General features: G+C 50.2%; 1 protein-coding gene and 1 long non-coding RNA gene across 2 annotated transcripts; both read right to left on the bottom strand.

The window, feature by feature from the left end:
• On the bottom strand, positions 1-6,669 carry NKX1-1 (NK1 homeobox 1; the record flags this gene model as incomplete). Its single annotated transcript, XM_083616396.1, has 2 exons — positions 1-943; positions 6,165-6,669. The coding sequence occupies 2 exons, from the start codon at positions 6,667-6,669 to the stop codon at positions 105-107; spliced, it is 1,344 nt and encodes a 447-aa protein (XP_083472522.1). The 3' UTR covers positions 1-104.
• Positions 6,670-12,826: 6,157 nt separating this feature from the next.
• LOC310763278 lies at positions 12,827-14,447 on the bottom strand. The gene is made up of 3 exons (XR_014548556.1): positions 14,372-14,447; positions 13,654-13,774; positions 12,827-12,947 (listed from the first exon to the last, which is right to left on the bottom strand). It is a non-coding gene; the product is annotated as an uncharacterized lncRNA (long non-coding RNA).
• Between the last annotated feature and the right edge of the window lie 12,220 nt (positions 14,448-26,667).

Below are 26,667 nucleotides of genomic sequence, written 5' to 3'. Positions count from 1 at the left end.
ACGCGGGGACCGTAGGCCGGGGAGCGAGGCTGCCTCGGCCCGGCCCCGCGCAAGTCTCCTGCTCCGCAAGGGCTGGTGGCAGCGGCGGGGGCCCCGTCGGTCCCTCAGAGGTGCGGCGTGTAGAAGGCGGGCGCGCCGTAGGTTTGCGAGCCCAGCACGAAGGGCGAGAGGACGGCGGGGCTGGGCAGGAAGGGCAGCTGGGCTGCGCACACCAGCCCGCCGGCCGGGTGGCTGCCGTAGGCGCCCGGCGGGCCGTGCATGGCCAGGCCGTGGCCCCCCATGGGGGGCGAATGGCTGAGGGGGCTGAGCGCGCCGGGCAGGCCTCCACCGCCGCCCCCCACGCCACCGCCGCCGCCCGTCGGGGCGCTGGTGTCTGCGCCGGGGTTCTGCTTCTTCCACTTGGTGCGCCGGTTCTGGAACCAGATCTTGACCTGCGTCTCGGTGAGGCTGAGGGACAGCGCCAAGTTGAGACGCTCGCACACCGACAGGTACCGTGTAGCCTTGAACTTGTTCTCCAGAGCCACCAACTGCTCGTACGTGAACGCTGTCCGCGCCCTGCGGGGCTTGCCCGACTTGGAATCCGAGCCCGGGCGCTTGCGCTTGGCTTTGCCCGACGGCGCGGACGCCGCCGCCGCTGCTTGCTGGCCCTGCGCCTGGGCCTGAGGCTGCGGCGGCTGCCCTCCGGAGGCGCCTCCGGGCTGCTGAGACGGCGGGGGCGGCGGGTGAGCCCCGAGGTCGTCCGCTGCGAGGCTGCCGCCGCCTCCCGCCTCGAGGGCGCCCCCCTCGCTGTGGCTGCTGCTCTCCTCGCTGCACAGCTCCTCTTCCTCCTCGTCCTCTTCCTCCTCGTCCTCCTCCTCGTCGGGGGCTTCGCTGCCCGCGCAGGGGCTCCTCCGCTTGCTCGGATCCAGCTCGGCCTCCTCGCTCCGGTACAGCTCGCCGGTCTCTGCACATACAAGCGAAAGAGAGTGAGCCGGGCGGGCTCCTGCGGCCGTCCTCGCCCCCACCCCTCCACGCGCAAAGCACACATACAGCCTGGGGGTTCTCGCCCCCAGGACAGCAGCGCCAGGCGCAGCCCGTCGAAGGCAGAAAAGGAGGAGACATTCCTTTGCCAGCCATTCCGCCTTGGGCACATTTCGCCACCCGCACAACCGAAGTCTCTCGGCTCTAGTTTGCTCACCCTATCCCTCCTCACATAAGTTCCTCAGACTACAATTCTGCAAACATACGTGGATCTGCGGTTCTGCCCTAGTAGAGGTCAGAAATGTGTCGTTCAAAAGCGAGGCGCGTCTACTTAGCCACTTTTTCATTATTCGTGATCCTGATGGTGGGCATTGGTGTCCGCACCGGGGAGGGGGCCGTCTCTCCTTCCCCCACCTTAATACTCCAGATTCCCGCTTTTCATTTAAAAGAGAAAGTTTCTAGTAGCTATTCTCATTTGTTTCCTGAGAAACTTGCCTCCCTGCTCTCGGTGCTTTAAGAATTAAGTTCTATCAGGGACCGAGATTTAGAAAAGCAGAGCTAGCCAATGAAACAAACAGAAGGCGAGACTCTTGGTCTTTTATAAAACCTTTTCTGCTGGTCTTCGCTGGTAGGGGAAAAAAAAAGAAGATTGCTGGCCCACAGGAAAACAATTCGGGGGTCTGGAGTTTTGGTTTAGCTTTGATTGGGGTAGTATTGTTTACCGATAAATTTATTCATAATAAAAGCGTGTCAGCCAAGGTAACAGCCAAGACGGGAGCTCATAATGTTTCTAACTTGGGTCTTTTTTCATACCAAAAAAATTGTGATTTTCTTCATTCTGTTAATACCAATGCGCATAAAATCCTCCATGTTTCTGCCATATTGCAGGGGACAGGAGGGTGCCTGCGAAATTGAGGGGTCTCGCCAGCGCTGCAAAGTAACCTAGTGTCGTCATACCCATTTTGCTGAAGTACTTTAGGACAGCCCTAAAGTATAGCTCAGTGTTGTCAACCTGGCATTTGGGTCCTGTGCTTTTGTTGTGTTTTGTTTTGTTTTAAAGATAAACGCAGCGGGCTGTGAAGTTGATTGCCAGAGCAATGCAATTAATAAAGGCTGGAAGGAAGTAAATGGAGTCAGGGAAATAATTCAGGTGGTCAGTGGTGAAAACGGACAGAGATTGGTCTGGACGCCATGTCCACCTGTAGGTGGGCAGCAGACCTGGAGAACCAGCTTCTCAGAGACCAGGTCTGTCCAGGCGTCACCGCTGAAGACCTGCTCTCTGGTGCAAGTTAGCTTTGTCTATTTGTTTTTAGTTTTTACTTCCTTCGCCCCCTTCAGAAAAATAACTGTGAATGCCCCCTTTACGCAAAGCAAGGAATGGTTAGTTGGTTGGTTGTAAGTCACTTTGGGTTACCTTGGGCAAGATAAAACTACTTCAAAATTATTATTATTATTATTATTAGTCCCACCCTCTACACGCCTTACTCCCACTCCTTGTCCGCAACTTGCGGCCTTGGAAGTTCGTTGAGTGGCAGATGAAGAAGAAGCAGAAGCGGGGCCCGGCTGTGAGGTCAGCTCGTCCAAGCTATCGGAGGGGCAACCGGGGAGGCCCGCTGGCCGGAGGCTCTGTTTGGAAAGGCGAAACTTGAGCGCGGCAGAGGCCTTGGGACGCGGCCTGAAGGCGGGTGGCGTCGCCTTTGAGCCCCGGGACCTGTTTGTTGAATGCTCTGCCGCTGCAATTTAGGATAATGCTGGCGGGGAGAGGGAGGGGCTGGCGGGGGGGTGGGCGACACCAGGAGCTTCCTCCTTCGCGGCAGGCCGCCAGGCGATGGTCGCCTCTGTTGTTTTGCGGGTCTGCTCGCGCGCGTCCCGAGCCATCCAGGGGGCCCGGGAGCGGGGGCGTGCGAGTCGCGCTGGGAAGCGCCCAGAGGACCCCCAGGCCCAGGGGGAGGTTTCACTCCCCTGCTTTGAACCGCCAAACCACAAAACTCAGGGTCCCCCTTAAGCACCCAAAGCGCGCGTTCCCTGGCATGGCTTGGAGATGGGACGCCTGGGGTGACTTCCTAGGCTGCTGGCATCCTGCACTATAGACTTCAGATTATCAGTCGACGGAAAGAAGACGTTGTTTTGGCTTCCTAAAAGTACTAAAAGTAAAAGGACGAAACTCCAACTAAATAATAATATTTTTTTTTATTTTTTAAAAAAGCTTAATGATTATAAAAATAATAAGCACGATCTCATTGGTCAAAGGATCGGTGCCCTTCGCTTGCTGCCTTGCAGCCTGCGCAAATCGAAGCCGGAGAAGCCGGGAGCGGACCGCGGGGGAAGCCCGGAGAAAGGCTTCTCTCCAGCCAGCTGAGCTGGGCGAATGTCGGGCACTCTGTCCCGCAACACCCAGATTTCGTGGAAATAACGGCCCCCTCATTCCCTGCTGCAAAGGACTTGTTGAAGGAAGGCAGAACACATGCAGTTTATGGCCGGATTTTTAAAAAGCTGGTTGTTGTCCTTTTTTTATTAATAAAGATCAGAAAGTGCCCTTCATCCGAATGGAGCCGGAGAAGCAAGCAGTACGTCGCTCACTTCCCATCAAAGCTTCGTCTGCCCGTTATTTGCTTATTCGTTTTTTTTTTTGTTTTGTTTTTTTGGTTATCCCCTGGAAGAAGGATTTAATTGGACCAAATACTTGTATCGATTGCTAGAGCAGATCCAAACTTAATTAAACCAATTCTGTGTAATGTACAAAGCAGTTAGCGGTCACTTAATTTGTTTGGGGTTATATATTAATCGCCAATTAATGGGACTCGGGCGAGAGTCGGGCTCTTGCCGGTGCCCCCAGACCTCCCCAGTGTTTTGCTTTCGCCGACGAGGCAAATGAGCGAAGAAGAAAATCTCACTTTTCGAAAGCCAGCAGCTCCCGGGTGGCAAAACGCGGCCTGGGGATGGTTTGTTTGTTTGGTTTTAAAAGCCTTAAATCGCCAAGACCCCCCAAACTTCTCAGGGAAGTTCGCGCACTTAAATGATTGGAGGAAACATGAAATCCAGGATACAAGGCTTGGGCGTAAAATATACAGATTTCCCTCCTGTGCAATATCGACCTCCTTTAAACCAGAACTAATTGTACAGCGGATCTCAAATTTGGCTCGGTGTAAACGAATTTATAGAGAAATTGTTTTAACGCGGGCTGTTGCTGGATCCTCGCCGGACAAAAGAAACCGCAACCTCATTTCTGAAGTGGGGAGTTGTCGGACAATCGAGCTCTCCAAAGCTTGGCTTGTCGCCTCCTCGGGGAAAGGTGCAGAAACTCCGGCGCGCGTTCGGGAAATTTGAAGCTCAATGAAAGTTTAGGCAAACTGGTTTGGTTTTGCAAAGCCTTTGGACGTGCGCGGCATTTCTTGCGCGGGGGCAATTTCTTGCCGCAAAACTGTATCCTTTCGGGGCGCTTCGGTAGGAGGCTTTCCGACTGCGCCCCAAAGTTTTGCCTAGTGCGAGCGCAGCAGTCTTGCCGATCGAGGTCCCCAAACTCCTCGAAGTCCCTCTCCTGCCCCACCACGCCCTTAGGATCTGGCCCCAGGAGTGGGGTCCAGGCGGGCCCTGGCACTGGGAGTAGGAGAGCTGGGCCTCCGCGCCTCCTGGCCAGGACTGTTTGGGACATCCGCGGCCCCGAGCGACCCGAGGACCCCTTTGGGCTCCCTGGCCAAACGGCTGGAAGCCGGAGTATCCCGGAGCGCGGGGCCCAAGAGTAGACGCAGGCCTTGGCGGCTGGGTGCGAACCGCGGGGCATGGAGTTGCGCGCCTGCTGACTTTGCGCAGGCCTCCGGCGGCTCGCGCTTCCCGGGGATGTGGCCGGCTCTGCTGGCGGCAGAGACCAGCCCGGCTTCGGAGCGGAGCTTCTTCCAGCACCCCGGGGCCCCCCGGTCCCACGCAGGGGTGTCCCAGCCTAGGAACCGGAGGGGAGCAAGGGCGAGGGAGGGGGCGTCGGGAGCCTAGGAGGGACCCGGGGAGGCAAAAGCAATCTGGCGCCCGGGTCGAACGCCCTTCCCGGTCGATAGGCAGCCCTAATAAGTGTAATAGGTTTTAATCGAGTAATTATCCGAATTTTGACCCTATAATTTAGATGTTAGGCGAGAGTTTGCAAGGTGCTTGAAAGAGATATGCACAATTCGATAATAGGATATCGACCCGCTCAGTCCTACACGCCACTCTGGGGCGATTTCCCCCATTATGCAGCCTCTTTACGCTGCTAAGCACATTTTACTTTAAATGTAATCGAAGGAATTTAATTGTTTTTCCAGAGATAACCAGCATTTTGTCACAATTAGTCTGATTTGTCCTTAAAAAAAGCTAAAGAGGGTGGGAGAGAGAGAAAATTGAATCTGTCGCCGGGAGCAAAAAGCCAGCTCTGTGCTTGTGTGTGTGTTTTTTTAAAAAGAACATCCCTGGACCTTAAAGGCACATTTTACCCCGAAAAAGGTTAACCTGGGGAACCAGACCCCGCGCAGGATAGGCGGCGGTTGCGGTTCTGAAGCAATTGGAGGGCTCTGGCAGGCTTCCCGCTAACGCCAGCCGCTCTCCAGTGGCCCAGGCCGTTGTCGCGGCTGCCTCCCCCTCAAAAGGGGACTTGGCTGCGTGGTGCCATCTCTTGGGAACCTAGCCGGCCACCTGGAGTTGCAGGATGCTGCCTGGCTTGTCCGTTCCCTTCAGCCTGAGTCCAAGAAAGCAGCTCGCCGAGTCTGCCCTGGCCTTAAAGTTGAGGAGCGCACAAAGCAGGCATCTTCCAGCGCGGGAGCGCCGGCTCGGGCCCCTTCCTCCCCGGCAAGAGAGATTCTCCAGGCCGACAAAGGAGGCTTCTCCCTCCTTTCCCAGGCTCCCTCTCCCTCTGGCTAGCATGGGAACCTGGAGGGCGAGTTCCCCACTTGGTGGCATTGCCTGGCACAAAACTTTGGGCGCGACTGACCGGGAAGAGTTCCGCCAAGCCCCCCCTTCCCCTCTCTGCAGAGGGCCTCGGGGGCTTGCCCGCTCTCCCGAGCGCCTCTGCTCCCCTTGGCTGGCCCGCAACAACAGAGGAACGCCTCCTGCGCGGAGACAGAAGTGGCGGACAAGCCAATGCAGGCGATTAGACGGGACCCACCGGGGTCCCCCCTGGCTGCTGCTGCTGCGGGGTGGGGGTTGCCAGGAAGGCGGCGAGGGCGGCCCGTGGTACTTACTGCGCAGGTCGGCCGCGGACTTTCTCCTGGCTGCCTGGAAGTCGTCAGCCAGAGCCTTGGCATCCGCGCCCGCCTCGTCCAGCTTCTCCTCGCTCACCAGCGTGTATTCTCCGCCGGCCGCGGCTTTGTAGAGCACGGCGCAGTGCCTGCGGCTCTTGCTGTTGAATTTGTTGGGGTCCAGGATGTCCAGCACCGAGAAGGAGGTGGTTCTGTGCACCACGGGCAAGGCGCCGCCCGCCCCTTCGGGCCCGGCCGTGTTGTTGGCGTTCTCGCTGCCCTGCCTGTCCCTGCTGACGGGGCACGAGTAGACCGGCGGCAGGTCGCTGCTGGGCGTCAGGCGCTGCTCCGCCGGCCCGTCCATGCTGTCCCCCCTCGGCCAGCTGCACGACCCGGGCTCCCCCAAGAGGCACTCCGGAGGGCTCGCTGCCGCCGCCGCCACCGCCGCCGCCGCTGCAGCCGGAATAGAGACGTCACCCACCTGAGCCTTGTCTCGCCTCACGTTCATGACTCCTCACAGAGCAGCCCTCCCCCCTCCACCGCCCTCCCCCTCTGGATGACTTCCTTCTGCAAACTTCGCCTGGAAACACCCCCTCCGGAGGAGGAGGAGGAGGAGGAGGAGGAACTTGGCAGAGAAAGCGAGGCGCGGAGGGTGTGTGTGCGCGTCTGTGCGCTCCGCTCCAGAAGGTCCCTGCGCTGCTGCGGCTTCTGACCCCCGCCCCTCCTCTCTGGGGGGCAGCCTAGACATTTATCCCACCCTCCTTTCCCGCAGGAGGGGGGGCGGCTTCGTTATGCATTCATATTTAGCACCCGGTGGTAATTGGCTGCAAATTAATCCCTTTCCCAGAACGGCCAGCAACCTTCGTCCCAGAGGAGCGCGCAGGGGGGTGGAGAGGGGGGCGGCCGGGAGGGTGAAGGATGCGGGGCTGCCGGAGATATACTTCGCTGTCAGCTCGGTTTCAGCGCCCTCCACTCATCTGGAAAGCATCTAAATAGCCTTATTTGGCGAGGTGGGAGGAGAAGGAGGCGCTCGCTTTGAAATAATTGCGGGATCCGCCGAAACGCCGCGCTTGGGCTCAGCGACTGGAGAGGCTGCTTTCCACCCCGAGGCGCAAATTGCGCGCAAAAGTCACTCGCTCCCAGTCCCACGGTGGGTCTTTACCATCGCCGCCCTCCAGATCCGCCCATAAGTAGCAGCACTTACTCACGAACAAGGACACACTGACGTTCAGAAGAACCACAGATACGTGGGAAGCTCGGGACCTTTTCACAGGAGGGTGGAGGGACGCCAAACGGATTATCCGGCCCTCTTAGCGCAAGGAAGCCCCTCGAATTCCACATTCAGGTTCCCCTCCTGACCCTGTTCTGGAATTAGTGAGAGAGGAAATTGCCCAGGAGCAGAGAGCCCGAGCCAGAAAGACCTGGGATGCCAAGACCTCCTGCAGAGCAGTGTGGGGAGGGCGGCGGCATTAGAACTCCCCACCCAATAATTTGCACTGGAACATACAATAAAAAGAACAGGACTTTTCAGCCCATGGGGGGGGGTAGGGGGAAAATGCAATTTCCTTTGATATCTGGAAATTTCTGCAATTTGCTTCTTTGAGGGCGTTAATTCTGTTCTTGTTTTGGATGTCTAGATCACGGCGACTTGAATTACCTGCCAAAAGAAAGGCCGGGACTAGAGACAGAATAAACGAAAAATTAGGGGGGTGGGTTTTTTTCCCTTTTCCTTTTTTTCTTTTTTGCCTTTGAGTCTAGTGACACATACAAGGGCAGGTCTTTTGCAATTACCGCGAGCAATGATCCTTTGGAAAGCAGAAATTAAAACTTGGAAGGAATAATGGGTAAAGCAATCAGCTGTAATTTTGGTCGGGCTCGGACATGATTAGCCCATCAGTGGGCCGGGCCCAGGGGAGTCCCTGCAGGCAGGAGAGCCGGCGCGGCGCGGCTCTTTCTGGACACCTCGCTCGCCGGGTATCCGAGGGAGGCCTTTCTTCTTTTTTACCAGGAGCCCCCCACCCCCACCCCCGGCTCAAGAAGGGTCCTTTAGGACTTAGTAATATTTAGGACGCGTGGGGAAAACTCGTCCCGCATGATCTCCATCCACCCCTCTTACACATCTTGGCCACTTTGGGCGAGCAATTAATTGCGCATTAATCCGACGCAAAGCACCCCAGGGGAAGAACCAACGCAGGATTTCTGTCTTTGCTGACAGGCCCCAAAGGGACCTTCTGGAAGCGGGGAGCCGCCTCCTGGGCCTCCTGCCTCCACCCCCCCCAAGCCTGGCAGGAGGAAGGAGCCGGGCGCGCGCAAGGAAGGCCTTCCATTGCTCCTAATCACAATTGATTGTCAATTAGAGACTCATTTGCGCAATCTCCATCCATCTGCCATCTCCGGTTATCTGTTCTCGGGAAAGTTGGCGCTGATTCTGGGGGCCTCGACGAGCTGTGGCAGGCAATAATATCTCCGTTCTTGCTCGGGCCGGGTCTCAGCCTCATCCCCGGCCACAGGCGGGGCAGGAGCCAGGCGGCCACAACCTTTTCCTTTCCGTTTCTCGGAGGCAGGAGGGGAAGGGGGCCAAGGCAGCCCGAAGCAGGGACAAGACTCTCCTGCTCTCCTCCCGCTTGCGCGGTATGGGCGGTCGCAGGTGGCACCGGATCAGAGGGTCCCTGGCTTGGGGGCGCTCCTCTCGGACATCCCTTTCCCGCAGGCACGTCTGGGCCCTGCTGGCCCCGGAAGGCAACCCCAACTGCGCCCCCCACGGCCTCTTGGGCGAGGCAGCAGCTTGCCTTGTCTTGGAGCTGCCTTAGGAGCGATGCCCTCGGGGGGCGCCGCGTTGTAAGGCAGGTGGGTGGGCAGGAGAGAGCCGGGGAAAAGAAACTGCGGCAACCGAGGGGGCTCTTGGCCGAGCTCGTGGGACTCGCGGGTGCCCCGGGGCTTTTCAAGCGAGGCCCAGCCGTGCGTCGAGCCGGCCACCGGGCCCTCGACGCCCGCTTGGTTCTCTGCCCCGAGGGCTGCCCAAGCGACGGGAGACCGAAAGTCTTTTCGTGCCCCTTCCGCCGACCCGCTCCCCCTCCCCGCAGCCGGTTCCGCGTCCCGCTCCGGAGTTTCAGCGCCAAACTTCCTTTTTAATTAGATCTTCCCAAGTCCAGTCAACAAATGAACCTTTTCTTTTCCTCCATTCATCATCGCCCTGCAGCGGCGCAGGCAGATCTCAGGGTAATTAAGGACATTTATCGTGGTGGTAAAACAGTTTAGCAGCCCTTGTTATATTGGGAAGGTCACTTTGATGGATTTACACGGGGTGGGGGGAAACTGGGCAGGAGGGGGGGGTGCTCATCCCCCCTCCTCCGCGCCTCCGAGCCGCGAGCATTGATCAGAAACGTGTGCCGAGAGCACGGAAAGGTCATCGCGGGGGAAGGAGAAACGCGCCCAGGCCCCGGGCTGGGGGTACCGAGAAGCCAGGCTCCGGCCGGGGGGGGGACTGTCCTGCGAGCCCTGCACCCCAAGGTGCTCAGAGCGTGGGAGACGCGGGCGGGGAGGGAAGGCGTCTCTTCCCAAACCGGCCAATTAATTAATTAATGAATTTAAACCCGTGCCTTCAACGCCATTTCCGACGGGAAAAGACGAGAGCACCCGTCGCGCGTTGGCCCTTTGTCCTGTCTCGGCTGCACTTATTTGGAGCGCCGCGTAAAGAAACGATTCTCTTTCTTCCTCCAGGCCGCCATCATTTCCCGAGAGCGCAGCGACGGCCAATATGATGAGGACTGTGTACTGGCAAGAAGAGCACAGCCAGGCGGGTCATTTTGCCCCAGAAAAACCACCAGACGCTTTCAGTTCTGCTTGAACTCTCCCCCCCCCCCCCCGCAACACACACTTTGCAAAACGCAGAGACATTTCCACTGGTGAAAGCAGAAAGACAAGCAGCTTTTACACCAACAGCACGACGGCCAGGTTTTGGTTAAAGAGCATCGCTTGCACCCTATGGCACGCGGGGGCTGCCCCGTTTTTATTCTGGCCACTCACTCGGGGTAGCTTCAACCGGAGGAGCGCGCGGTTGCAACGCGGAGCTGAGCTTGTCAGTTCTTTGGTACAACTCACGTGCTGCAATTAAGTCTTAGAATCATAGAATTGGAGAGTTGGGTGGGAGCCTGAGGGTCATCTAGCCCAACCCCCTTCAGCGCAGGAATCTCAGCTAAAGCACCCACGGCAGAGGGCCATCCAATCTCTGCGTAAAAACCTCCAAGGAAGGAGAATCCACAGGCCCCCGAGGGAGTCCGCTCCTCTGTCGAACAGCTCGAAGTATCTGCAGCTGAGAGAAGGGCATAGCCTTGCTTTCTTTATCCCTGACTTTCAGTCCCTTTCAGGCGTCATTGTGCTGAGTTATAATAGACTGGTAGCTCCTAGGGGGCAGGGACCATTTTTGGGGCACTTTGAAAATCTCCAGGCACAGTGATGTAACCATGATTGCTTGGGCCAGATCCAACATTTACGGTTAAACAACGTTTCAGTCCTGAGAGTCTTTCCTCAGGGAAAACGAATCTGGAACGAAGCGAATGAAAGAACAGCAGGCTGCTGCTGTCTAGCACCGGTCCTAATCGCAAACCTGAATATTATTGTTCTTCCATTGGCTTTGCTGCTGATTCACTTCCCCCGAGGAAGGAATTTCGTGTTGGAAACGCGTCGGGAATTGGCAGCAAAAAAATTAGCAGCGTCCGTTTGGTTTCTGCTTGCCTCGTGGTTCTACACTCCCCCCCTTCCTAAATACGCAAGCTAGCCCGGCCCCCTAGGCAGTCTCTAAATAGGCTGGGTTGGAAAGGACTTCTTGCCCTTGTCCGTTTGGGGAGGATCGAGTCCCTTTGAAAAGCAGCACCGTCCCGGGACACCACAGGCAAACCTCTGCGCGCGCAAGGAGTTAAACTTTTCGTGGGTACTTTTCCATTCTGGAGAGAGGAGGATTGCCCATCTCGCTGAGTCCCAGACATATTTTGCCTCAAGATAGAGGTCCGGCTACTGGAGTGTTTTTTTAATTGCTCGCAGGTTCTTATAAAACTCTCAGCAGTGGCAAAACCAGCTGATTATCCTCGTCCCCACTTTTTTTGTTTGGGTTTCTCCCACTTCCTGAAATGACGCGAGCAGAGATTGTTTTCACGATAAAGGTTAAAAATTATTTAAATTGCTAATCAAGCCCCAGTCAAAGAGACATTAATTCTCCCCAACAAATGGAATGGGGATAGGTGGGAGGGAAAGAGGCTATGGAGCTGATCTTGCCCTCTATCAATACATTGTCAGCTCTTCATCCTGGAAGATTTAAAAGCTCAGGGGATTTTCAGGTTAGGCTAGTAATGAGCTTAATTGAGGTTAATGCTTCCTGCACATCTCCTTGATTATTAAATTAATATTATCACACGCATGAATCATAATTAGAAGTTTAAATAATGCTCCGGGAAATCCTCCGAGGACCTATTAAAACGGGGGTATCCCCCCCCTTCTCGCTGGTTTCCCGGGGAAAGAGGCGCGCACTGGCAGCTGGGCTTGCGGGATCCAGGGGTGCTGCGCTCGGGGATGGGGGCCTGGGAACCTCGCGCGCGCGCAGAAGAATCTCTTCCCCGCCAGCCCACCCTCGCGGACCCTGCTAGTGCCTGCTTCTCCCATGACGTCTCGGCTCAGCTCCTCTTACGTGGTTGATCACCCCTGTACCAGAATCCTGCTTAACGTCCCCCCTCCTCTGTTGATCGGACCTCACACCTGATCTCTCCAGTCCCCGGAGTTGAAACAGAATATTAATATAAATGTTGTTGCCATGCACTGATGCCGTCGGAATGATTTCGTCTCCTGCCCTCTGACTTCTGTAGGGTCCCCTTCCCTCGACACTCATCTCGACCCGGGTAGATCCCTCAGAGAGGCCAGGCTGCCTCTCCGAAATCTGTCCCTGCTGGGGCGCAGGGATCCTTGAAAGACGCCTCTGCGTCAGCGCCTTCCGCCAAGGAGCAGCGGCTCGCCTCGGCCCGGTGGAGTCCTCGGGGGCCCAGCTTGGAGTCTGCTCTGACTCTGCATAACGCCTGCCCCCCGAATCTGAACAAACCCAAAGCCCCCCCAAGGGCCTTGGTAGCGGAACTGCGCGTTTTGCCTTTCCAAACGAAACGAAAACAGGAATTGTGCAGTTAGAGGTGCTCCAGCCCCGCTTGGTTGCTGGAGTTTCTTCCTCTCCAAGGCCCAGATCCTAAACTCAAAGGGAGCCCGCAAACAGAAGCCCCGCCAGCCCGGCGAAGTGACCGGCTGAGCCCGAGGGGAGGCGCCGCGCAGCCGGGAGCCGCAAGCGGACTCCGGTGCGCGCTTGCCCGGCAGCCGGCAGCCGCGCAGGGGACGGCGAGAGCCGCTGCCTGGCTGCCGCCTCCCATCGGGGAGCGAGAGGGAGGTTCCCCCACTTCTTGCTTTAAATAAAACCGGGCCGATCTCGAAATAAAACAAAAGAGGCCAAAATTAGCCGCCGGGACCATTCATAACGCTCGCCTTTTTGTCAGAGCGCGAGCGCGAGGGGAGAATCAGATGGCTTTTTCCTGCCACAACTATCTCTTTCCTCCTCCTCTATTTATTTTCCTCTCGGTTGCTGCAACATATTGAAGGGGGAGAAAAAGGAAACATTAAGATCAACCGGGAGCTCTGCCGACGGTTTAACGATTTCAAATGAGCGTTGACTCGGGTGAAAATCTGACAATTACCCATCAGGATGGCAGATGATGGTTAAAATTACCAGGAATCAATATTCTCACCGGGTGTCCCAGCCTGATAAGAGAGACCAAGACAATGTTGACTATTAAAGTCGACAGCTTGAGATATTACACTATTAGTTATGCTATTTTTAATAATCTATAATATTTGGGCTATAATTAATTAATTATACGGGTCAGATAATATCTGGGGCTGGAATTAGGTCTGAAAGGTCTATTAAGGTTGGTAATGAGAAAGGAGAAATCTAATCTAAGGACGAGGAGCCGTGAAGGAACAAATAGACAACCGACTTCAGCTAGACAGAGCGGGAGAGATGGGCTGGCGCAGACCCGGAGCGCGCGGCTGCCTGCGCCCAGAAGCCTCCTGCGCCCGCCGGGGACGCCGCAGCTCCGGCTGCTTTTGCCTAAAAAGTGCTCAGGGTCCTCCTGTGCAACGGGAGAACATTCTGCTTAAAGAAACATTAAAACATTTTTTTTAAAAAAAATGCAAAACAACCCCCCATGCCTTGCTAGGTGTCTCACTAAAACGAGGAGGGGCAGAGACTGGGGCAGAAGAAGCATTTTGGACGCTCAGGGCACCCACTGGCTACCCAATTGCCTGCTGGGGTCCCTTTTCCTTTCTGAACATCAAAGATGCCTAATATTCTTGCACTGCAAAGAAGATGGACATTTCACAAGCCCATTCAAGAACAAACAGACTAGAAGGGCGCATTCCCACAGGGGTTCTTTTTTTGGACACGTGTCTGTGCGCGCGCGCTCACCCTGAAAGGCACCGTCACGTGACAGCCTCTGAACGGCACCCGGCTCGCCGGATGCTTATCCACTCTTCACCAGATTCTAATAAATTTTCTATATTCTTGTCTTGGATACTGCAGTTCCAACCTTTATAAAGTGAATTTATTAAAATACATATTAATAAAGACTGGATTAAACACGACTGGCTTCCTTCAAGGTTGTTAGGTGCGGGGTTTTAAAATCACCTCATAAATATGCCAGCCAAATTATTTGTGTTTTGCTTATACACCCATGACTTTTCTATAGATGCAACCCCCCAAAATTATTTTATCTGCAGTTTTGGAAAATCTCACGTTAAACTGTATCAGTATAATTTAAGTCTTCTGCTTCCTGAGTATCTCTAGTTTTGCTAACCGTTGCTATTATTTTGCATAGATTCTGAAAGCAGAGAGGACAGTCCTATCCAAAAGGAGCTTACTTATCATATATATTCTGCCATTATGTACTCCATCACTTTGAAACAAGGCAATAAATATCTCAAAATTTCCAGCCAGGTGAACTAGAGTTTTGCTACTTAAAAAAAAAATCCATAGATAAATAGATATATATTTAGGAAACAGTCAAAATATATGCTATCTAATACATTTGATTTATTTTTTCATAAGTTTTCATGGTTTTCTTACTTTGTTTTTTTTTATCTAAAGCCTGGATACACATTTTCTTAATTTCCATTGTTATACGTACCATGAATGGCTAGCAAAGGAGTTTGTGAAATCTTGGAAACCTTTGTCCTAACTAACATGAGAGCTTATGTTGTTCTTATGTTGGCGCTCCAGTTGTTGCTGAACTACAACTCCCATCATCCTTTGCCATTGGCCACACTTGTTACAGCTGATCCAGTTCAGCAACCTCTGAAGGGCCAAAGGTCTTGTTTTGGAAGAACGTTTGGGCAATTGGCAGAAGTTCATTTTTATTATGCACTGGACAACTTGAATTTTATACAAGCGGCTTCTTGTCCGTAACCACCTATTCCCACCCAATACAAGCAAACAAAACCTACTGTGTGTAAAGACTTAAACTCTGAACCTCTCATTTTTCAATTTAGGGGAATTAGTCACCACTGCTGTTTAACACATAAAATCATGCTATCTTTTCCAATTAAACCACGAGAAAAATAGTACAATAAAACATGTTGTTCAACTCTCACATAAATAATATTTTCATTTGATGAAACAAAAGGGAAGGGAATAATGAAACAAGGCACCGGAAACAGGCATTTTGCTGTTAACAGAAATGAAACAAGGCCAAGGGAGAAATGGCCACTTTTTATTGAAGCATTGGTTTCATTTATTTAAAGGTGCCATTTTAGAAACATAGCGGCATGTTCAACCTTTTCACATTGCAGGGATGATCTAACTTTTCATTTTAAATTAGTGCTGTGCCAAAAAGCCTTTCGTTTTATTTTCTCCAGCAATTAATGCCAAAATAAATTGCATATGAAATTACCATGCTGAGATTCTCATGGGTGGGATGGAGGGTTTTCAAAAATTGCACTTAGCTTACTTTGTGAGTGCCCTTTCTTTCGTTCTGCAAATCGTCTTTTTCAGCACCCTGCAGTCCACATGGGTGCAAGCGCTTTCTGAAAACACTATAACATCCTAAGCTGCCTTCTCCTGCAAGCCTCATGTGTGCCTGACAGCTGTTCATTATTATTTTAAGTCAAACCTTTGAATGAAGAAATTCTAAAATGCTCTGAGAATGAGACAGAAACATTGAAGCCTCTTTGCAGGGGGAATAAAAATTGTGACAAATTGGAGGATGGGTTTCAGCACAGCCCTGTTTCAAACAGTTTTTCTTCTTTGGGCACTGTGTGTGCTTTGGGTCATGTCTTCTGGCACCCAGAAGAACGAAGATCAGGATCCACAGGTTCTCAAGTGCAAAGAGGGCACGGCTTTACACATAAAAGCATGCATCATCATCATCATCATCATCATCATCATCATCATCATCATAATTTATTATTTGTACCCCGCCCATCTGGCTGGGTTTCCCCACCCACTCTGGGCGGCTTCCAACAAAGATGAAAAAGACACTAAAATGTCACATATTAAAAACTTCCCTGAACAGGGCTGCCTTCAGATGTCTTCTGAATGTCAGGGAGTTGTTTATCGCTTTGACATCTGATGGGAGGGCGTTCCACAGGGCGGGCGCCACTACTGAGAAGGCCCTCTGCCTGGTTCCCTGTAACTTGGCCTCTCGCAGTGAGGGAACCGCCAGAAGGCCCTCGGAGCTGGACCTCAGTGTCCGGGCAGAATGATGGGGGAGGAGACGCTCCTTCAGATATACTGCATGCTCTCCCGTGAACTCTCAAACAGATAATTGACACTGTCAGTTTTGAGAAGACTGACCATTTGTTGAACAAGATGGACTGGGTTCAGTCACCCCAGAACATGTGATGGATGTTGTCAAAACTGGCAATACCTGGATGGAGGAATCCAGTAAGGAAACTGGCTTATCTGGCGCAGTTTTCAAATATCATTCATAGAGCTTATTATTGACCATAGCATCCTCTTGGACCAGCTCTAAGGAATGGGAATTGGGCGCATTGTGTTACAGTAGTTCCAATTGTACCTCTGGGATGGAGTCCATAAAGTAGCATTGGGAGGGTGTCTTTCAGCCCCAACTTTATGGGGTGCACAGAACACTCTCTTAGTGTTATATACCACAAATGACTGTGTCCTAGAACAGATGGGAGTGGTGCCCAGGACCTGGTGTAATTGTAGCTGAACCAATATGGAACCGTGACCACAGCGCCATCAAATTCAATGTATCTCTAAATGAACAATTACAATGAAAACCAAAATCCACCACAGACACATCTAAGTGTGCTGGGTTCTGCCCAACATTGTAACTAGTCACAATTGCAGGCCTGGGCAGTCCCCCTTCTCCAAGGGTTATCAATCTTAGATGGTTGTTTCGTAGGGCTCAACCCTGACTGAAAACAGAAGGAAGCCATCATCACACGAAGCAGATTCCAAGAAATCAGAGCCAGATTCTGGCAGGTTCATTAGGCCCAGGACATGTGTGAGAGAGGTAGCAGGTGGGAACAGTGGCGTAGCGTGGGGGGTGCAGGGGGGGCGGACCGCACCGGGCGCAACATCTGGGGTTAGGGCAAATCAATGGGTTAGGGGGCGCAAATCCACGGGTTAGGGGGCGCAAATCCACGGGTTAGGGGGCGTAAATTACTTGCCTTGCCCCGGGTGCTGACAACCGACGCTACGCCACTGGGTGGGAATGCATACACTGTCAGTTTGCATTTCTTAGTATAGAAAGTATTGATCTGATGTTTAGAGATCTTTCCTATTCTACTTAATTCAAGAGGGTTCTGGAAGGTTTCTTTCCATGTGGAAGAAGCGGGCAGAAGGTTTCTGATGTTTGGGTTATTCCTTCTGGGAAGCTGAGTACAGCCGGTTTAAACTGATTCTGTTATCCTTTCTATCAAGGTTATGTTGACTATAATAGTCAGGCCAGGAGGAGTCTGGGTCACTTTCTCTTTCTATCTCTTTGTTCTGGTGTGGTGTTCTGTTGTACCTCACAAAATCACTGTTTACATTCCTCTGAGGGAAGAGACTACAGAAAAGTACAGTGGTACCTCGGGTTACATATGCTTCAGGTTACATACGCTTCAGGTTACAGACTCCTCTAACCCAGAAATAGTGCTTCAGGTTAAGAACTTTGCTTCAGGATGAGAACAGAAATCGGGCTCTGGCGGCGCAGCAGCAGCAGCAGCAGCAGCAGCAGGAGACCCCCTTAGCTAAAGTGGTGCTTCAGGTTAAGAACAGTTTCAGGTTAAGAACGGACCTCCAGAACGAATTAAGTACTTAACCCAAGGTACCACTGTACTAAACTAGCGCAGCTGAGAAACCTGAGGATTATTCCTGTATGAACCACAGTTTCGCATTGCGTTCCGACAAGGCCAATGCGATCAGCATGTTTTTACATGAGTAGAATGTGTGCTTTTATTTAAAATGCATCTCTGGATTATTTGTGGGGCATAGGAATTCATTCACACACCCCCAAATATAGTCCGGCCTCCCTACAAGGTCTGAGGGATGGTGGACCGGCCCATGGCTGAAAAAGATTGCTGACCCCTTGTCTAGATCTATCACATCCTCTTTGCCTCTGAGAAACTGGTTTCATTCCAAAAACAATAATGTTCATTGCAGGTTGAGTCTGCATTAAACAGAGCTGGCAAGGTCAGGGTGAATCCACATTTTCCCATTGACGTTGGGTGGGAGGGCAACACTGGCTTCTTCATTCACCTGGGGCATGTGCAAGGAGGAAAAGGCATGGATAACATAAGCATGGGGAAGGTTTTAAAATGGGTATCAAGTACCCATGCTCACCCTTGCAGATGGCAGGATCTAGAACAGTGGGAGATTTTTGGTCTAGAGGACTCTGTGTACAGTCCTTTGGGGAGGCTGTATTCACCCACCTAGATCATGTGACTATGTCAGAAAACACAACAGAGCTAAAGGCATAAGCATGAGTTCGTTAATAGCATAAAAAACAGAACCTTTTGTTTCTAATTAATAATATACCTGTATATAGAGAGGTAAAAAGAAAGCACTTCTCTTAACCCCAAAATGAACTTTATTTAAAGGGAAAGAATGAATTAACATTCATAGTTTTTAATAGGATATTCATAGTAAATACAATTTATATGCATTTTGTTCTACATTTCCATTGCACTTCCCATAATTTCATCTTACAAAGCAGAACTTTTGATTGCTTAAGCTGTCGAACTTGTTAAATGCTCTTGTTAGGAGAGTGAAAACTTACACGTGGATTCAAGAGCACTGAACAATCTTTCACCAGTTGAATTTGATATGGGTAATGTTAAAAGCTTTTAATGAAGTGTCTCTGTATTTGGAAATGGGACACTCAAACCACCAATAATGCGCTCGTACAGTGCAACGGGAGACTTTGGTGATATAAAGGCCTCGTTGCTGACAAAATGCACAAAGTGTTGCAATTCATCTTCAAAAACATCAGAATCCAGCATCCAAATACCCAGTAATTCTTCAATGCTCGTCATCTTTCTCTGCCTGGATTATATGCTATACAAAAACCACCAGAATAAGTCCAAAACTGATTTCTTAGAATCTCCCTGCTGTCCGTGTTGTATAACTATCCCCCCCACCTTCTAAAATAGGTTTCTTATCATCAGCTTCATAAAAAAAGTTTCCCTCTGCCTTAAATGATTCTCATTCAAGTCCACATTGGGATTGGCATCCCCTGTTGAACAAAATCCATTGTTTGCCCCAGCATGCCTTGGAAGGAAGGAAGCTAAATCCCTACCTCAGAGTAAGCCAACTTGGTGGGGTGTACTTCTGAGTAGACGTGCATGAGATAGTTTGTGTATTATTCAGTATTTTTAAGAAAACCCTTCTGCTTAGAGGCATTAAACTACTTGCATTCAGTTTTCTGCTGTTTCAGATTATTTTATGATGTCAACCCAACGTACCTTCACACTCCCTTGAGCACAAAGACCCTAGAAAGACTTCTGAACAGGGGCATCCCTAGGAGCTGGTTAGGTTGGCCCCTGCCGAGGGCACAGGCTCAGTGGAGCACCAAAATCACACCTCTTCACTCTGGAATGCAGGGAGACAGATGGACCAACAGAGGAGGAGGAGAGCAGACCTGACCCTGGTGGCCATGGAGGAAGTCACTGGCAGAGCACAAAAGTGCAAACTTTTTCAGTTTCTGGTCCATGGTCTCTCCTGGATTTGGAGGTGCCAACATATCTCCTTGCCAAGGATGCAAAGGTACGCCTCTGCTTTTGAAGTTTAGATAGAAAAATAAGCTTCTGCTTGAGAAGTCCATGGTCCTCATCACTCAGCGTAAAGGGTCCCGCAAAGTGGGCCAAATGGGCCAAATTGGTCTTAATTAGGTAAACCTACTGAATGTGCTATTGCTCCACATTTACATCATTAAGAAAACATACGTCTCAGGGAACAATTTGTCGTCTGTTGGCCGCCCCTCTCCAAAGTGTTCGGTTATTGTTTTATTAAGGCACCACAATCTCTGATTGATGCTTTCATTCACAAGTTGACCTTGTCATTGTTTCCACAAGTACTGGTAATTGTTACAAAGGAGAACGCTGGGCTTTAATTATCTGTGCTAAAACTCATATGCTCCGGTTACACTCTGCTGATTGTATTGGATACACTGCAATATTTATTTGCCAAAGAAGAAGAAATGGCAACCGCAAGTCAGTCTGAGGGCTCTCACATGGGAAAGTAATGGTGGGTATTATAGGTTCCTAAAATACTGTAATAGCATACAGTAATTCAGGCAACCCCAGTAATCTGTTGGTGCTTGGGTTCAGTACAGATTTCTTGCTATTATATCAGGCAGTCTTTTCAGCGGAGAATATATTTGTTAAGGTATAAACATTTAAGTGTAAGAAGAATAGAGTATCAATATTGCGCTGGGCAAGCTGCAACACACAATGGTTTCCTGAATGCAGTTTGTTCATTTGTTCATGCAGTAGCTATATTGCATGGCTTCAGTTGTCACAGATAGTCGTAGCGGGTACAATCCATCAGGATATTATTTGAGGGGGGAAAATGCTCCATTGAAATGAATGGGAGCTGCATCAGAATACTACTTTGTTTTTGTGCATCTCTATTTATTTCAGGATCTTGCCCAGGGGAACTTGCTGCTTAATTTGATTTTCCTATGCAAAGTTAAGCCCCAGTGGAATGTTTTTACAAGTAAATGGTAAATGGACCCCTGACCATTAGGTCCAGTCGTGGCCGACTCTGGGGTTGTGGCGCTCACCTTGCTTTATTGGCCGAGGGAGCCGGCGTACAGCTTCCGGGTCATGTGGCCAGCGTGACTAAGCCACTTCTGGTGAACCAGAGCAGCGCATGGAAACACCATTTACCTTCCCGCCTATTTATCTACTTGCACTTTGACATGCTTTCAAACTGCTAGGTTGGCAGGAGCATATAGTACACAGAAGATGCTGAATCCATTAGCTACCCTGTCCCAGTTTGGTGTCAGCCACAAATTTGATGGGCAATCCCTCAATACCTTCAACCAAATCATTTATGAAGATGTTGAACAACAACGGGCCCAGGACAGAGCCCTGCAGCACCCTACTTGTCATTTTTTCCAGAATGATGAAGAACCATTAATGAGCACTCTTTGGGTTTGGTCAGTCAACTAGCTACAAATTCACCTGACAGTTACCCTGTCCAGCCCACACTTTACCAACTTCTCTGAAAGAATATCATGGGGATTTTTTTCAAAAGCCTTATTGAAATCAAGATACACTATGCCCACAGCATCCCCCTGATCCACCGAGCTTGTAACTCCATCAAAGAAAGAAATGAGATTCAACTGGCATGGCTTGTTTTTGAGAAACCCATGCTGGGCCTTAGTAATCGCAGCATCCTTTTTCTAAAGTGCTCACAGACTGACTATTTATCTGTTCTAAGACCTTTCCTGGTACTGATGTCAAGCTCACCAGTCAGTAATTACCTAGGTCTTCTTTTTCCCGTTTTTGAAGATGGGGACAACATTTGCCCGCATCAAGTCTGCAGGAATCCTGCAGGAATCCTGTATTGTAGGTGCAACCTCAGAATAATTTCCTGTTGTCCACAGATTGCTAGGGCTAGGAGAAAAAACAAACTAAAAAAAGGAGGGAACTTCAGCCCAGGTGGGAGTTTCAGAACCTTCATTGCATCTTAGCCCACCTGCTGAAAGGGGTTGTCCTTTGAGCAGAATGAACAAGCTGGTTGCCTAAAGCTAACAGCAGCCTTCAGCATAATGAGGCATCTTGTTTTCACAAGCTAGGAGTCAAACATCTTTCCACCAAAAATGGAGTGAGCCTTAAAGAACTGAAGAGGGAGAGCAGCTGGTGGCAGTTTTATATGTGCCACACTTGTAAGGCATGAGAAGAAATTTTCCAAATCACCTTAGGGTGGATGTGTGTTGTAACCATGTGCCGGAGGCATTAAGCTATTGGGAGAAAATAGTTATTTCTTGGAATTTTAGCTTAGTTCTTATTTTAAAGCTATTGGCAACGATGGGGGAAAGCAGCACCTCTATCGATGAACAGAAATAACAACTGCGGAAGAAAAGGCGGCAGGGCTGACAGCTGAAGCAAATAGTCTTCCAGCTGGATTTTATTTACCCAGAAGACACTTTCATTGTGTTCAGTGTGGCTTATTTCCCATTAAACGTTCACAGGATCGCAACCCGAGCCATAAAACACAAGGCAACCTCTCTCTCTCTGATCTTATCAAGTTCTTATCAGAAAACACATACATGTCTAAACTGTGGAGGGAATGAAAGAGAAGGGAAAAAGGAAAGACCAACAACTGATGAGAATCATATACTAGTTCTCTACATGGTCTTTATATATATATATATATATATATATACTGGGGGGAGGGCTTTTCCCCCTTGCTTGCTTTGCTTGACAACTCCCCTTCCCACCTCATTCAAGTACTATGCCCCCTTTTCACCATAGCTGTCAACTTACAGATTTGAAAATAAGGGACCAGCAGCCTCAAAAATAAGGGATCAGCAGCCAAAATAAGGGATTTTCAGAGCACAGCTATGTTCAGCTTCTGAGCCCCTCTGAGCCAAAGGCAGAAAGCCCAGCCAGCAGCCAAACGAAGCCTCAAGCAGTGGTTCCCACAGCGCAGCAACCCGGCAAAGGGGATGCAGCAAGGAAAACCACCGTCACCTCTCCGCTGGGAAGCGCTGAGCAAAGGTGAGTCCCCAGGCAACGCGGCCAATTTGATCGGCACAAGGCATGCAAGCTCCACCCCCCAGTCGTTCTTAGAATCCTTATTGGGTGAGCAATGCAGCCAAGCAACACTGTTGGAGCCTCCCTCCTCCCTGGCCGGAAGGGAGGGAGGGAGAGGAGCTGCTTCCTCTGAAACCTGGGAAATTTAAGGGACATCATCAGTAAGGGACAGCAGCGGGACACGGTGCTGGGATAAGGGAGTTTCCCGCCAAATAAGGGACTGTTGACAGCTATGCTTTTCACCGTCCCAAACCCATTTCTGAAGCTGCTTCTCTCTTTTATTCTGCAGCCCCCCTTGCACCCCCATTTCCTTCCCATCCTCCTCCTTTTCTGCACCAACTCCCCCTGCCCATGCAATAACTTTCTGGATCTTTCACCTCCCACATATTACATCTACCAAGCTTTAATTCTTAAGCCTCTCTCCTGGTGTGCAGTCCCCTTTGTATTCCCATTTTCTTCTTTACTCCATTTTCACATTCGAGCCATTCTTCATATGTCCACCAGCTGGACCAGTTTGGCTACCAAACTGGTTCTCCAGCCAGGCAGAGCTTAATAGGGGGGCTAAACTTTGTTTGTCTGAATGATCTGACAATCACAAGGAAATGGTTAAATAATATTCCCACACCATTCCAGTGCAAATACCAAAAAACTGCTCCATGTGTTGTGGTCAAGCTACAAACCTGTATTATTTACGCTGTATACTTATGGAATGTTCGAAGAATTGATGCTTTTGAATTATGGTGCTGGAGGAGACTCTTGAGAGTCCCATGGACTGCAGGAAGATCAAACCTATTCATTCTGAAGGAAATCAGCCCTGAGTACTCCCTGGAAGGACAGATCCTGAAGCTGAGGCTCCAATACTTTGACCACCTCATGAGAAGAGAAGACTCCCTGAAAAAGACCCTGATGTTGGGAAAGATGGAGGGCACAAGGAGAAGGGGACGGCAGAGGACGAGATGGTTGGACAGTGTTCTCGAAGCTACCAGCATGTGTTTGACCAAACTGCGGGAGGCAGTGGAAGACAGGAATGCCTGGTGTGCTCTGGTCCATGGGGTCACAAAGAGTCGGACACGACTAAACGACTAAACAACAACATATGGGGATTGTTTGTTATATTTATTTTCAGAAACTGAAAAATAAAGTTAAGGGGAAATGAGAACATCGAACACCCCATGGCTATCATGCTGGCTGTTCCTGTTTGTGGGACCTCACCTCAAATGCTGAAGTCCTTCAGGTCAAAAACTGGATTGAGGAACAACATTAGCTTGCAGACACAGATATCTGCAAGTGAGGGTTGTCTGCTTGTGTAATCGGGTCCTCCCTTAAAGAGGGCACATGTTGCGGTGGGACCTGGCAACCTAACCCTGTGTTGTGGGTGGGTACGTTTGGATAGCCACAACACCTGATTGGTAAGTCCCTTGATGCAGGGTTCAATTAGGCCAATGGGGTGCAGTCTAAACGGATCGAGGGACTTATATATACCCATGCACGTGACCCAGAGCTTCCTCTTTCGGCGCGTGCATTCGGAACACCCACCCACCTCTCCCTATATTTAGGGCTGTGTGCTTGACCTTGCCATGCCGTCATGTGTCGTCTGTCGTTGGGACAGGGGCACGGCAGGAATTTTCCCCACTAGGCTGATTAGCTGTTGCCATTTGGGTTTCGCCTGCCGCGTAGCAAATCGTCACAACTTGTAAGGTTGCAGATAGGCACTGGCTCAGGTGATAGGGATGGGAGAACGCTCTTGCCATTCCTATGTGAAGGGTATTCTGTTAAAGGAATCCAGGGACTCGATGGTTTGGTCAACCCCTGAGAGGGAGTTGTGCCCGTGCCTGAGTCCAGGGGGGCATTTGGGTGGTAGAGATAGCCTGTTCCTGGCTTTCCGCTTATCCAGGTGTTCACCCTTGGCTGACCTGTGCTGGAACCCTGGGTCAGTGCTACCTGCAACGGTGCAGGGAGCTAGTCAAACCAGAGCCTAGGCAACCAGTCACTTGCTGTAGTAAATAAAGTTGTGGCCTAAATATTGCCAAAAACCAAACCAAAATTTGAGTCTTGTCTGAATTTATTTAAGGGGGATGTTGAAAGGTCTCAACATGCAACTGCAAGCAAAACAAATAAATTTCCATTTTCTGTCATATATACTAAACATATTCTCTTATCTGGAGTATTAGCAATCTTTGATGCAGTAATGTTGACAGGATCCTACACACACACACAAATATGCTTTGCAAATCAAACATAATAACCAAACATAATAATAAAAAGGAGCCTTATAATTCTGACAAAGAATGGGTAACATAAAAATCCCCCCCAAAGTACGTAGAGAACTTTCATGTTGATGCCTAAAATGAAACACTTAAGATTACAAGGAATTAAATTACTTTCAACATTTTTTGTAGCAGCAGCCCCCCTCCTCCCCTCCCACTTCGCACACATTCTTTTCCTGCATATATACACATGGAACTATTGTTAATTAAGACTGTCTCCATTATAGAACTAATTAACAATTAGCATAAACATAATTAGCTAATGCTGACATTTAGCTCATTACATTGTTTAAATAATTTTCAGAAATTGCCCTTAGTGGCATTCTGTCATACTGAAATAATGGCAGCACTTTGTCATGTAAATTAAATGACATTTGTGTTGTTTCCTCTCCAACTCATGCACAGATTGTGTGTGTCTTTTCAAAGCTACACGGGATTCAGAATTTATGGTCATTTTAAAAACTTGCAGCATAACACACCTTTTAAGGTCCTGTTAGATGAACAGCCAGATATGGTCAAAGGTCAAACTCATGACAGCAATGTCTGTCATATATATTTGCTCAGGGATTTTCCAGTTTTTTCAGGTGTTGTCCCTGACCCTATTTCATCATTTTGAAATGGTATCTGATCAGTTAATATGATGATTTTAGGATTCTGGAAGTCCCCCTCAATGCCTAAGAGTGTGTGTGCTTTGTCTTGCCAAACATCCTGTAATCTGTTCTGGGTTTAGATCCAAATAATGATGATGATGATGATGATGATGATGATGATGATGATGATAATAATAATAATAATAATACAGTGGTACCTCAGGTTACATACACTTCAGGTTACATACGCTTCAGGTTACAGACTCTGCTAACCCAGAAATAGTACCTCGGGTTAAGAACTTTGCTTCAGGATGAGAACAGAAATCGTGCAGCGGCCGCGCGGCTGCAGCAGGAGGCCCCATTAGCTAAAGTGGTGCTTCAGGTTAAGAACAGTTTCAGGTTAAGTACAGACCTCTGGAACGAATTAAGTTCTTAACCTGAGGTACCACTGTAATAATTTTCTTTATCTAGGTATTGTTGAGATTAAAATTATTAATGATTATGTTGCTTGATGAGCAATTTAAAGTAAGATTACCAGGGGAAAGTCAATTGCAGGGCAATTCTAACAAGATTCACATGTGACTTACAAGATAGTTCAGGATTCGTTCCCACCTGCGTTGCAGGTGAAGGGGTGGGGCTGGGGACTAGGAAGACTACCCTTGATTTAAGTTCTTCAGAGACAAGACCCTCACACATTTCCAAAACCTTTGTGCCGTCTCTCCTCTCCTATTAGAGCTTATTTCACCCCTCCCCTTTCTTTCACTTATTAATAGGGGGAACTCTTGTTGGATTGAATTTTTTGGGTTAAGTTTTGGGTTAAGTTTCCTTTTATAATCTATACAACACAGCGAGAACAATTATAACAACCTACAAAAATTAGGGACGCCGGTGGCGCTGTGGGTTAAACCACAGAGCCTAGGGCTTGTTGATCAGAAGGTCGGCGGTTCAAATCCCCGTGACGGGGTGAGCTCCCGTTACTCAGTCCCTGCTCCTGCCAACCTAGCAGTTCAAAAACACATCCAAGTGCACGTCAAAGTGCAAGTAGATAAATAGGTACCGCTCCGGCAGGAAGGTAAACAGCGTTTCCGTGCGCTGCTCTGGTTCGCCAGAAGCGGCTTTGTCATGCTGGCCACATGACCCGGAAGCTGTACGCCGGCTCCCTTGGCCAATAAAGCGAGATGAGCGCCGCAACCCCAGAGTCGGTCACGACTGGACCTAATGGGCAGGGGTCCCTTTACCTAAAAGCATAACATGCAGTCAGCAGGACGGTTTCATGCAAACTCAAAGGGATGCAATATTCCCCCCAAGGCTTTTCCTGGACTCAACAGTAAGCCACAGAAACCGTGGTAGGGTCTA

The sequence above is a fragment of the Podarcis filfolensis genome, assembly GCF_964270895.1.
Source record: "Podarcis filfolensis genome assembly, chromosome: 5".
NCBI classification, from domain to species: domain Eukaryota; kingdom Metazoa; phylum Chordata; class Lepidosauria; order Squamata; family Lacertidae; genus Podarcis; species Podarcis filfolensis.
The sequence above is the reverse complement of the archived record's forward strand: the minus strand, read 5'-3'. Positions and strand labels throughout refer to the sequence as shown.